Genomic DNA, 13,362 nt, shown 5'->3' with positions numbered 1-13,362 from the left:
GTGCTGGTGATAGGTATTCGCATCTTCAAATTTCTTATGCTTTCAAAATTAATGAATGATCTTGTGCCTTTAAGATTGCGATCAAGATTGAGAAGACTGCGGCGGTACTTTACAAAGACCTTACAACGACACAACTTTGGAATAAAACTATTTCAGTACTGTAAAATATAGTTTGAACCCAACTGATGTGATAACAATAATGCAATAAATCCAATCTTAATTAACCCACAAAAACAATGAACCGAAAAGGTGCAGTGTAAAGAGTACAGAAAGTGAGTACAATTCAAAATGAGATAAATTATGCATAATTAACAAAAAGCCTTATTTGACAAGAAACACCCTTATTTGACATGATGTATATAATTTATATAAGCTATTGAAACGGGGCCAGGGAATCAATTCACAACTCAAAGGAATTACTCGCTTCTTCAAGTACACAGGGCTCAATTCCAATGCTCTGCTTACTGTTAGCGAAAAATCCCTGCTTACTGTACCATAAAATTCCATGCTTAAGGCAAACGCATTTCACGGGTTAGCAAGGAATTTTGGCTTACGCGCATGCATACATCCATACATCGGTACTAAGGATTCTGTGATAACAGGGTTAGCACGGAATTTTTCTGCTACCGCTGTTGGCACAGAATGGTGATCGTAAGCAGGGAATTCTGTGGTTAGCGGAGCCATTAATTTTTTTTCAAAATTCACACACACCAAAATGATAAGGATGACTTAAAAAGTATCCACAAACCAAATAAGCTATACATACGTATCATAGTAGTAGTTTGTGTTTACATATTTCCGGTCGAATTTTGTTGTGGCAAAAATGAAAGTTTACACGTTAATAGGCATGTTCACCTTCACCGAAATAAGCATTTCATGTCTGTCCAATATAAAAACTGATTGTTGATATTTTCCCATTGTTTTAAGACTATAGGCTTAGCGAAATTTACAAAAACCGAAACAGTGTATTAAAATTGTCTTTTATTAAAATGCTGGAATTTCTGCAAATAAAACCATTTACATGCCTATTACAACAAGGAAAAAACACCAAACATCTGAACTATCTCAGTACACAAATAGTGTCATTAAACCTGTTTGTAGCTTCAATTTGTTGGTTCATCTTATTAGTGTGAAGATCGAGCATGAAATATGCAAATCATTTCTCCTCATCAGAATATTCCATGGAATCTATAAAAAATAATCAAAAATAATTCAGTAAAACCATAGGACAATGAAATCATGAAAAATAAATGTGTACTCATGATTGAGCTCTAGTTTGAGAAGAGCTCTGACTAAAAGTAGGCTTGTCAAGGAGACAATATTTGTTTCTGTAGGCTTTGCAAAAATATTTGTGAAAGCTAATTAGACAAACCTCTTTTTGAACATTTGCCATCAAGTCTTAGATTTTTAGTCCAATTCCTGAAATATATATTATCACCATATATGATAAAAAGATTGTTGTTCTAGTTCTATTTTTATATCTTGTCATTTTGTTGTCTTGAGAGGATAAATTTTTCGTTTGTCGGTTTGTTTGGGTGTTGGGTTGTTTACTTTTTTGTTTTATTTATTGTTATTTTTTTGTAACAGCAGGTCAAGTGTTCTAAATGGCCAGTTTTTAGCAACCTGTTACAGACAATGAACCCATAATGCACAGTAAGGGCTTTTTCCCAAAGTCTTTTGTTGCCACAACAATCAAACAAACAAACACCCCAACACATACTTAAAGAGTCATTATGAGAAAGATGAGAAAGCATGAGCATAGTTTCATCATAAACATATTAACCAGATTCTTGACCAAAAGTCCCTTTAAATCTGTCCTGCTAGCTGAAACACTCAGCTTCCACAAATTCATGATGACAAATCTAAAATCAAATTACCTTCATACTCAGATGTGTCGGGACTTTCTTCTTCGTCGCTCATCTCTGAGGTACCAGGCTGCTCTTGGTCCTGTCCTGAACTCTGCTCTCCAGACATCGCTTTCTTCTCCTTTCGCAATCGGCGTCTCTCTTCAGCTGGAATTGAATGAATACCTTAGTTAGATTTTGAATCAATATTCATAACAAGGTTTCAGCTCTCAAAGTTTCTCGAGTCTTCAGGCTGGGGCCTGAAATAAGAACCTGGAACTAAGACTTTAATCTTGATACCAGATTTACCGGTTAAAAAGTCATAGTGCAAAATTTACCAACAGGTAGACTTGGTGATGTTCAGCTGTTTTTGCTGTTTTAATTCAGTACAAAGATTCTTTAGTTAAAGGTAGAGTAGATCATTTGCAGCTATCCAAAAAGTAACTGACCAAATTATTGTTAAAAAGCTTACTTGATTTAAAGATAGTAATGGCACTAAACACCCTGCGAAATTATTCCTTCTGGGATGATGTAATTTTGAAGAAAGCAATAAAAGAAGGTCATATCCAAAGATGCATCAAGTGACACATTTTTGGAAATTGTGTAATTAGTCAAATCCATGAATGGGTGCACGCAAGCGTTGACACGATGCACTAGCGCATGCGGTTGCTATTATTCATTGGTTCAGTAAGTGTCATCGCGTAGCGGCAATCAGCTGAATGAGAATGTGTTGTGGATGCTGATTTCGGGCGCAATTCAAAATGTGACTCAAAATGTGACTCGGCAACTTTGAATTGAAATTGAGATCCTAGAATACTGTTTTCTTAGAATATACAGCATTTACAATGCTAAAACTTCATCAGGTATAAGCACCCCCAGTTTTTGAGCACTTCTGTTGCTTCAACAAAACAAATGACAAATGATCTACTCTACCTTTAACAAAAAGAAAACGAGTATTGAAATGAGAAGGTAGAATTTGTGTCTCAAAATGTCTCCATCTTGAAACTGCAAGTGTTTTGGGTGCGTCACCTTCTTTCTCAGCTTCTTCCAGATCCTCAAAGTACTTCATGCCTGCCTCAAAATCTTTCTGTTCAATAGTCGGCAGAACAGATATGTCAGTCTTGTCGCCTGGTACCAGTTCATCGGTAATGAAAACCTCTGTCATTTTCTGTGCCAGTTCCCCTGAGGAATACATCTCCCAGAACTTCTGCAGGCCCTCCTTGGTATTAAAGCGCAGCACAAACTTGACGCATCCCAGTTGGACCCGGTCGATCAATGCGTTGCAAGGACTGTAGATACTAGCAAGGTGAGAGTGTCCGAATTGCCTCACTTTCTCGTGCATCAGACGAAACGCACTTCTCGTCAGATCTTTGAGCTCTGTGCCCTCTTTCACAATGTGGCATTTTGTCGACATACCTTTAAAGAAAAATGATGATAATGAAAACACAGCATTGCAGTGTGATTTCATATCTTTTAACTTGTTTTCAAAACTGCATATGTGTGTTAGTAAGGGTCAAGTCTGTCACAAGACAAGATGACGCATCAGGCTGGCGTTTATCTCTGGCTTCCTTGGCATGAAACAACTGAGAATACACGTATTTCTATTCCCTCTGGATGGGATGCCAGTCCATCGCAGGTTACTCCCCAGCTAATGCCTATACCCATATATACTCCTGGATAGAGGGAGGCAAGTGGGGGTGAAGAGGCTTGCCCAAGAACACAACATATGGCCAGCAGCCCGAAACCCCTGACCCTCTGATCATGAGTCCCAAAACCTAACCACTAGGCCACACTCCCCTGTGCGTGTCAGCAACTGTAAAACTTGAGAAGTTCATTAGCTGAGTCCAAAATTGTAAAAACAAAATCAGTCTATAACTGGTGGAACAGTTTAACTGTCAAAACACTGTTTAGTGTTCTTGTCATGGGTTCGTGTCAAAGGCTGCGATCGACACAGTGGCCATGTACATGTATGGTTAAAGCTTAATGCTGCGATCTCACAGCAGTAGCAAAGTTCATGCTCCGCGATCGATATTGAGGCCCGGGTGCAATGGAGCAAAACAACTGGAGCCAAAATGCACGGTAAATAGAAACAAATTGTATGATGTATGACATAAATCATACAATGGAATATTTGTCAAAGAAATGGGGCAAATGATTCAATGTCATGTGACTAAACTCCACCAATCAAATGACAGAAATCTATTAAGGTGTTATATAATCATTTCATGGCAGGAGGGGGAAAGGGAAGGGGGGAGGGGGGGGGGGGGAGAGGAGATACTTACCAAACTTGTTGGTGTTGAGGTTACCGTGATCAAAACTGATGACCCTAGGGAACTCATTGCTCAGGATACTGCTTGGAGTATCTTCAGCAATTGTTTTGCTCACTGTAAGTAGAAGAAACTTATATTCAGGAAATGGACCTTTCACTTTACTCATTACAACCGTTGCATTACATTGGAATGAACAAAGTTTTTTAGAACTGTGTTCAGCCCTTCATGGACGTAATTTTACTCAGTGCTGTCCAACAGCTTGTGCGAAAAAGTTCACATGCTTGCATGGGTTGGATTCGTACCTTTTGCCCATCTGCTTTAAAATGTACATGTCTAAACCAATCAACCAATGACATTTCCAATATAGCAGAAGGGATCAGTGAGTAGTGTCATGGGATCATACACCAGCCCCTAGGCATGTTATACAGTTGGTGTAGGGCAAAACCCAACAGTTTAATTTACATATCTCCCAACTAGAAAATAATTGATCGCAAAAACATTCACAAATTGCTGGATTCAAATCTTTGTCGGTAGGTTTCCTAAAGCACAAGAGTCTTTATGCTGATGGCTTCAAAAGTCTCATCTAGGGATGTGTGGGGTTAGGATTCAGTTGATTCCATGTTACCTGACACGATTTCTTCCTTAGTCTCAAGCAGTCCAGGTCCAAGATCCACTTTGTTGACGTCTTTCTCATTGATGGTAAGATTTGGTGTCATCGATGTCTCCATGATGGCGTCGGACTTCATTCAGGTCTGTATGGTGGGAATATCAATACCGCAAGGATTGAAACATTTTCGAGACATTAACTTCATTAATCCGCATTAGACTATAGTGGGACTTGCACTTCTGTGGAGTTCACAAAGTCAAACAATGGGGGCTCTCAACACTGCAAATTGAGAGTCCAAAAACTTACTCTTAAAGGGAAAATACAACATTTGCAAACATCAAAAAATAAAACTACCAAATCATTTTGAAATACCTTGCTGGACTGTTCATGAATGACAGTGTAAAGCATCCTGTAAAATCATATGCACCTGGTATACTGTCATTTTCAAGAAAAGTGGTATTTTTGTATCAATTTCCAACGCTGATCGGCCGATCAGCGTTGGAAAAAACTGGCTTTTTTCCAAATACTGGCCCCAGTTGACCATCGCACTTGTTTGCAATCGATTACACACCTATGAACGGGTACAAGCCAGCTAGACTGGTTCCCTGACCTTACAATTCCCCAATATATGTAAACTGCTCTGTTTCTTCTTAAATGGAGTCAGGGAACCAGACTACAGGAAAATGATTGTTTTTCTTGGTTTTTATAGCATTTTCGAACCCAAAACCTCAAAAAAGTCAGTGTAACTATATTTGCTATATATTTCCAACCCCCCAATTCCATCCATTTCTGAAAATTACAGCAAAAGCAAATGATGTATATTCCCTTTAATAAAATTGAAGCCATACAAGACAAGATGATACATCACCACCAAGTTATCCAGTCTTTCACTGGTTTTCAAAGTATGTTTATATGAACAACTGCAACCATACCAAATTGAAGTCTCTCTTTAAACACATTTCTATCTGACTCAAGTGTTATGCTGACAGGTTTCTGAACATCTCATCTTTATAGGGCATGCCTCAGTAATCCTATAGTTTATGCTAGGGCTGTGCATCAGAACCGGGTATCCGTGTACCCGACCACTGATGTCAGGAACCGGTTCCAGATTTTGGGATCGGGTACCCGTAATTAACTTTACAAATTACTTAGTAACTACAAAGACAATTGATAAGTTTTTGAATGCCATTTGTGGGGATTTTTTTAAAATGAAAACCTGGCTGAGTGAAAAACCAAAACAGATTTCATGTTTATGTGCATTTTAATAGGCAACAGTTGACGCTCGCAAAAGTTGCAGTTCACACTGCAAAGCCACAAAGCCCTTCAGACAACTTCCGGGATTTGAATTTTGTGGATGGGTTTCTTTTACGGGTACCCGGGATAAATGCACACCACTGGTAAAGGCTTCATACAATTTGATACAAATCACTACTCAAACATTGTTCTGCTCGGTAATCTATGACAATGAGCAGATGAGCACGCACGTACCTCCATGGTGTGAGTAAAGTTGGCCTATAACTGGCGATTGTGTAGTTTAGGATCCCGTTCCTATGACTATAAAAAAGAAAAGAAGAGTATAAGAGAACGAAAATACACTTTTTTAGTTTTTGGACTCACCTAAATAGCTGACGACATCATGAAGCAGGATTAATTTGGTGGAGAGAGGGCAGTGTTTTGATTTTGGAGCGAAATTACGGGGTAAAACACGACGATAAACGCACAATCATGACAATGCGAAATCATGCAAAATAACAATGGCTTCAGCATGTTCAGTGCAGGCTGCAGGGCACCGTGACTTTGCTGGACTGCGATGATGCGCACAGTTCAGACTAGACCTGTGAACGTGGCGTGTAACGTTCACGGGTCTCAGTTCAGACAAGCACGACAAGTAAAAAAGTCACATTTGCAACCGAACCACAGTTAAAAATTATGAAACCAGGCTTATTATAGAGCTTAAAGAAGATTGCTTGAGGTTGCAAAAGTCACTTTGGAACGATAAAAACACTGTAAGAACTTAAAAAAGAAAAAGGTGTCCTAAACTACACAATACCGACCTAACACTCATGTGACTACGGTTGTGCAAATATGCACTATAGATCCAACATATCCGAACAATTTTAACACATGATCATGTATGTGGCGGACTAGCCCTAGTCTATGGCCCGCATTGGAGTACTCTGCATGCATGCAGAGTCTACTCCAGTGCTAGTCTTGACCCAAGACGTCAGTGATCAAGAGCGATAGTTGCAATGTTCTGTAGCGCCTTTGCATAATTGATTTTTAACATTCTCTCACTAAGGCCAAAAAAAAAAGTCTCCGGTTTCTGGTGTGCGCGCGCGTCGCTGTAGCCATGCGCGTCGGCAAAATGAAAAAGTTTTTTTTCAATGAAAGATGATGTCTCAAAACCGCCAAACTCACTGGTTTGACTGGAATCCTGCTGCTGCACATTTTTAACGTGTTTTTAGATGGAGTTATGGTCGAGAATAAGCTTTATGTGGCCTCTCTGGACTCCCAATCCCATATAGGCCTATTTGTACTAAGTTTAGTCGGGCACCATTTGCAGTCATCAGCCGACATTTGAAGCAAAAAAGTCGGGTAAAAAAAAAAAAAAGCCGTGTCGCCGCACCACTTTTTGGGCAAGCTCCATACCAGAAACCGGAGACTTTTTTTTTTGGCCTAACGTCTTGGTCATTTCGTAGCAATGGGGGCATGGCCATTTTGAGTCAATTAGACCGTCTGTACTATAGCTCCGTGCATCATCACCGCAGTATCTCGACCGTTGAATGGTTCCCGATAAAGTAGCATGGGATGTGTATGTTTACAACCGGCAGGCGAGCCTTCTAACTATTTCTCGATCGCTGATTGGTCCGTAGGAAAGCCTACGGAGATAGTAAAGAAACAGTTAAACCGCTGATACGAAATGGCCAAGATGCTATAGTGCGAGCATGCATGCTGGTCTAATTGTTGCGCCATTAGAGGGCGCACAATGCACTGTCCACTATCGATCACTGGCACCTTGACCGAAGACTACTCCAGTACAGGCCATAGCCTGGCGATCGTGTAGTGTAGGGCCCCTGTATAAATTTTGATCAAATTAGAGTCAAGAGTGTTTTTTATTACTCAAAAATGACCTTTTCAACCTTTTGAACAGTTTCTTGGGGTAAAAATTATGCAGTGGATATTTTGCCGGAGACGGCAAACCTTTAGTAAACGTTAGTTTGCTGGATATGCACTGAACATGCGCAGTTACTGTTTTTTTTTTACTTAAAAACATTTTCCGGTGACAAATTTTAGTATGGCTCCATGTCAATATGATCGTTGTAACCTCGTATTCACAAGATGGGATTCAGACCATTTTATAATTTCGGACTTTATTTCCCTTAAAAAAAAATCCTCCAGAGCCACAAATCTGAAAAAGAAAATGTAATACTCTGCAATAAAATGTTCAAGACATGTTAAAATAATAAAAGAAGAATATTCTTATTTATTTGGGGATGAGAAAAAAAACCTTTAAAATGTGGCAGGGATCAGGATCGAACCCGGGTCGTCCCGCCCACTAAAGCTGTTGCTTATCTACTACACCAAACGTGCTACTCAATTTTTGGTGGGATTTAATACTTCTTATAATGGTGCCCTCTGTTGATATGGATTGCCGCCGGCAAACCTTTAGTAAACGTTAGTTGCCGTCATTACCTCCGGCAAAATATCCACTATCTAAAAATTACGATTTTCCTACGCGGTTTATGGTTGGTGCCGTGCGATTCAGTGCGCCTTGCGCCTTCACGGTACGTCATGGACATCACGCGGTGATCGCCATCTTTATTTTCGTGTTGCGTTTTGTCGTGTTGCGTTTTGCCATTGTTATTTTACCCCCAACAACATGCCCAAATTTCCCTCAAAAATTCAAAACCCTGCCCTTTATCTATAATCTATGAGTGGTATGACATACCTGCATGTTCTTAATGTCGCCAACTAGTTTGATAATGATACAATGTAGGTCAAATAATTTAAAAGTGGATTTTGTTCCCTTAGGAACCGGGCCCGTAGACACACTATCGCCCATAGACTATAACTAGGGCCGTACTAGTACTTAGTAGCTGGAGTTACCCAGCCCTGAGTTTTATCATTGGGTTGTCTACCCAATGATAAAACTCAGGGCTGGGTAACTCCAGCTAAGTACTTAGTACTTTTAATAGACTACTCATGTTCATTGATCCACATATGTTTCGTGCCATTTTTCCCATGTAAGATACTTAATACGATGTCTAACAGTGCAGAGATAAACAGCAGCTATATACTGCACCATTCCCAGGTTTGTAAAGACTAAATCGCTACGTAATTTCTCACTTCTTAGTAATCTTACCATCTGCAAACAACGCCACAACACACAATCATCAATAACGCAGCATCAACTGCTACGGGAATTTCCCGATCCTCTGAATGACATCATCACAAAGGGTTTCTGGGATAGCTTAGGCATAGACTTGCCCCAAGTCGGTTATTGTTAAGTTGATGGCGGCTTCTACAATAAAGAGCAAACTCATCAAACGTGCTTGAAGATTTAGTTCTTTTGTTTGTATTTTTGAAACAGGTTACACTAAATAGAATATAGAAAGTCACATTATTAAAGTGAGAAGTAAATCTGAGGACATTTTCTTCTATAAAAAGCGAGGCCAACTAATCATTAAGACCGTCGCCAATTACCTATGCGACTATCAAATGTTGCTCCCCCCTTCATCCCCCCATGCAGTGGCGTAGCCACGGGGGGTGGGGGGGGGGGGACGTCAGGGGGGGGGGGGGGGCTGTCGCCCCCCCCCCCCCACTGAGATTTTGAGTTTCTAAAAAAATTATCACTGATCTACATGACGCCCCCCCCCCCCCCATGAAATGTTCCAGGCCCCCCCCCCCCAGCGGCCCCCCCCCCCCACCTTTTGCAAACTTCTCTCCATTAAATTTACTCCATTGTTGATTCAGCATAGGCGAGTTTGTCCCCCGTTTCGCGACTTGTATGAGGCTTCCTTTACGACTTCATTGTGAAACATAAATATAGGACGACACAAATAAATACAGTAGGACTACGAACCCGTTAATATAGACGAAACAAATAAATATAGGACGGAACAAAAACAATATAGGATGAAACAGATAAATATGGGACGAAACAAATAAATATAGGACGAAGAGTTGCAACATAAATAGAACGAAGCTTGTTACGTCCTCTATTTATTTGTTTCATCCTATATTTATTTGTTCCGCAATAAAGTCATAAAGGGCGCCTCATAGACTTGGAACGAAAGGCAATTTGGCAATTACAAAGAGTACAATCCACTCTGGTTCTGGTTCTGGTTATTTGAAACGGTAAAATTCACTCAAGGATCACACCAACGTTTGACCTTATATTAATTCGCATGGGTGTGGAGATGACCTTAGTAAATTGCCTTTTTTAGTTGTCCATGATTGGATGCACTATCCTTGAATGTGTCCTAGAGTTGATGACGTTGGCTGGCAACTTAATTATTGTTCCATTCTGTAATGGTTCTCGGGAAGAAAGAGTTCCAGTAGGCTTCCTTGGTTGCATGTCATTTGTAAAAGTGTGTTGGTGCCCCCTGGTATTTCTTGTGTTTAAGGTGAGGTGCTCTCCTTGTGATATGGCAACCAGTTCGTGCTTGATTTTGTAGAGCATTGATAGTCTTCCGACGCTCTTTCGGGTCTCCCCACTTGAGGTGCTCCAGGATTCCAGTGACTGTTCCCCCCCGTGCCTACAGGGTCCGTCATAAGTCCGACGCCTCATAGGTCCGACAAAATCGCATCCCCTAACCAAATAAAGGCCCATACGTCTGACGCCTTTTAGCTCCGACGCCTCATAAGTCCGATGCCTCATAGCTCTGACGCCATAGCTCCGACGCCTCGTAAGTCCGACAAATAAACGCCTCGTTTTTCCGACGTCGGACTTATGAGGCGTCGGACTTATGAGGCGTCGGACCTATGAGGCGGAATAAATAAATGTTATGCCTCATAGGTCCGACGCCTCATAAGTCCGAAATTTCGGACTTATGAGGCGTCGGACCTATGAGGCGTCGGACTTATGATACGGCCCCTTCCCTACTGTAATTCTTTGCGCAGAATATTGCTGACTGTCTTTGGACTCTGTCCAGTATTTTGACGTTACACTCTGTGTGTGGGTCCCACGCAGTCATATCATACTCCAGGTGCGGACGCACCTGAGATAGGTAGGCCCCTATGCCGTGGATTTTACATCTTCTGGGCAGCTCCACACATTCCGCCTGATGACTCCCATGACTTTCTGGGCTTCGGCTGCAGCAAGCTGTGTTTTATTATTCTATTTCCAATTCAGTGTGTTTTGGAGCTCCACGCATAAGTAAGGACCAGAGTCTTCCGATGAGTTGCTCTCCACAAAAGGCGTATAGGATCTCTTTGGAGGATCATTCCGGTTAGACTGTAGCTATATAACGACAAGACGATTTTCGGGAATTCGTTCATAGTACTAACGGGTGCTGCGCGAAAGGTGGGCCCGGAGATGACTGTTTTGTATCGTTTACAGTATTGGAAGTGGGTTGTCTACACTCACTCACTCGGTCGCCCACAGGCGGGCTCGAGTATGGCTTTTCGAAGTAATTCGATCTTGCAGGGTGGCCAGTTCGTCTGTCGATTCTACACCGGTGTCCTTTTGCAGCGAGGGTTTCTTTTCTTCGAGTTTCGAGTTTCGAGTTGACTTTTCGAGTTTCGAGTTAAGTTTTCGAGTTTCGAGTTGACTTTTCGAGTTTCGAGTTAAGTTTTCGAGTTTCGAGTTAAGTTTTCGAGTTTCGAGTCAACTTTTCGAGTTTCGAGTTAACTTTTCGAGTTTCGAGTTGGATTTTCGAGTTTCGAGTTAAGTTTTCGAGTTTCGAGTTGACTTCTCGAGTTTCGAGTTGACTTTTCGAGTTTCGAGTTTCGAGTTGACTTTTCGAGTTTCGAGTTAAGTTTTCGAGTTTCGAGTTGACTTTTCGAGTTTCGAGTTAAGTTTTCGAGTTTCGAGTTAAGTTTTCGAGTTTCGAGTCAACTTTTCGAGTTTCGAGTTTCGAGTTAACTTTTCGAGTTTCGAGTTGGATTTTCGAGTTTCGAGTTAAGTTTTCGAGTTTCGAGTTGACTTTTCGAGTTTCGAGTTGACTTTTCGAGTTTCGAGTTGACTTTTCGAGTTTCGAGTTGACTTTTCGAGTTTCGAGTTCATTTTTCGAGTTTCGAGTTGACTTTTCGAGTTTCGAGTTGACTTTTCGAGTTTCGAGTTGACTTTTCGAGTTTCGAGTTAAGTTTTCGAGTTTCGAGTTGACTTTTCGAGTTTCGAGTTGACTTTTCGAGTTTCGAGTTGACTTTTCGAGTTTCGAGTTGACCTCTCTACTTAATGCCCAAAGCAGCTGGCTCTTGTACTTCTAGCTCTGGTTACAAGATTTATCCATGGAGGTAAGAGTAGGCATGGTTTATCCACCACTGAGTTAATAGTCATACACATGGTTAAAATAAGCAATTACAATAATTAAATCTTCATAATAAAAAATATAACAGTTTCAAGGCTTACATTTGCACAACTCAGTAATAAAAGCCTTTTTTGTTTTACAGTGAGATTCTTCAAAAACACCAATTGATTTTTCACCTGACTTGTGAGAGTATAAATAAAGATACATGTACCTGTACATGTAGTTCCATGATCAATATTATTTTCTAAACACTGGAAATCAAAAGTGCTTGGCCACTAGGTAAATGTCTTAGGGATTTTTCTATTCTTTGCACTGCAGTGTGCTCAAAGGATGAAGAAACAGTAGAAGCTTCAAAGTTTTCCCTCTCCGTTAATCATGGACGTAAAATTAAGCAGCACCCCATACCTATACATGTATTTTGCAGTTGTAGTGTTAAATAAGGGACCATATCTTGGTGTACATTGTACATGTGCACATGTAGCACACAATTAGGCTCATTGGAATGCATACAAGTTAATTAAATATACCTTGCTCTATGCTTACATGATATTAATTCAATACAATGAACAAAGCATCTTTGTGTAATTTTATCAGATTTTGATACCCCGTTTGCTACCAAAGACAGCAAATGGTCCAAGATTGACAACAGTTTATGACCAACGATGCAATTTAAAAAGTTGCAATTTAAGAGATACGCTTGGAGAAATTCCTCAGCGTAACCCAAAATAAATGCCTGTAATTGTCCCCATATGGACTGTACAGTGCCTGTACAAAGCGGGGTTATTCGATTTCACATGCTGTCATGCAGGCAAGCACTGTGCGATAGATATTCCTTGCTGTTCGTTTTGGGCAGTGTCACATTGTCACGCAGCAATTTCTTCTCAACTCGCATACTCTTTAAATTTGCAACTTTTTAAACTGCATAATTTGTCACAAACCGTAGTCAATCTTGAAAAATTTAAAGTCTTTGGTAGCAAACAAGGTATCAAAATGCAGCTGATATGATTCCCCACAGGTGTATAAATGACGTCCCCAATCACATTCAAAATTATGACACCTCCAATGAGTGTCAACTTTCTTTACTGGGGATGTTTGTGTACATGTAGGCATAATTACCTTTAATTCAATACCATACAGCATAACATAAATAACTGCATGAATTAAAGTTG

General features: G+C 40.4%; 1 protein-coding gene across 1 annotated transcript; it reads right to left on the bottom strand.

The window, feature by feature from the left end:
• Positions 1-700: 700 nt before the first annotated feature.
• LOC119746051 lies at positions 701-9,187 on the bottom strand. Its single transcript, XM_038222816.1, has 7 exons — positions 9,085-9,187; positions 6,210-6,275; positions 4,740-4,866; positions 4,127-4,228; positions 2,874-3,260; positions 1,878-2,012; positions 701-1,188 (listed from the first exon to the last, which is right to left on the bottom strand). Exons 3-7 carry the CDS (start codon positions 4,858-4,860, stop codon positions 1,157-1,159), a joined length of 777 nt encoding a protein of 258 aa, XP_038078744.1. The 5' UTR covers positions 4,861-4,866; positions 6,210-6,275; positions 9,085-9,187; the 3' UTR covers positions 701-1,156.
• Between the last annotated feature and the right edge of the window lie 4,175 nt (positions 9,188-13,362).

This window comes from Patiria miniata, unplaced genomic scaffold (assembly GCF_015706575.1).
Source record: "Patiria miniata isolate m_02_andy unplaced genomic scaffold, ASM1570657v1 HiC_scaffold_7, whole genome shotgun sequence".
Taxonomy (NCBI): domain Eukaryota; kingdom Metazoa; phylum Echinodermata; class Asteroidea; order Valvatida; family Asterinidae; genus Patiria; species Patiria miniata.
This window is presented reverse-complemented; position numbering and strand designations above follow the sequence as displayed.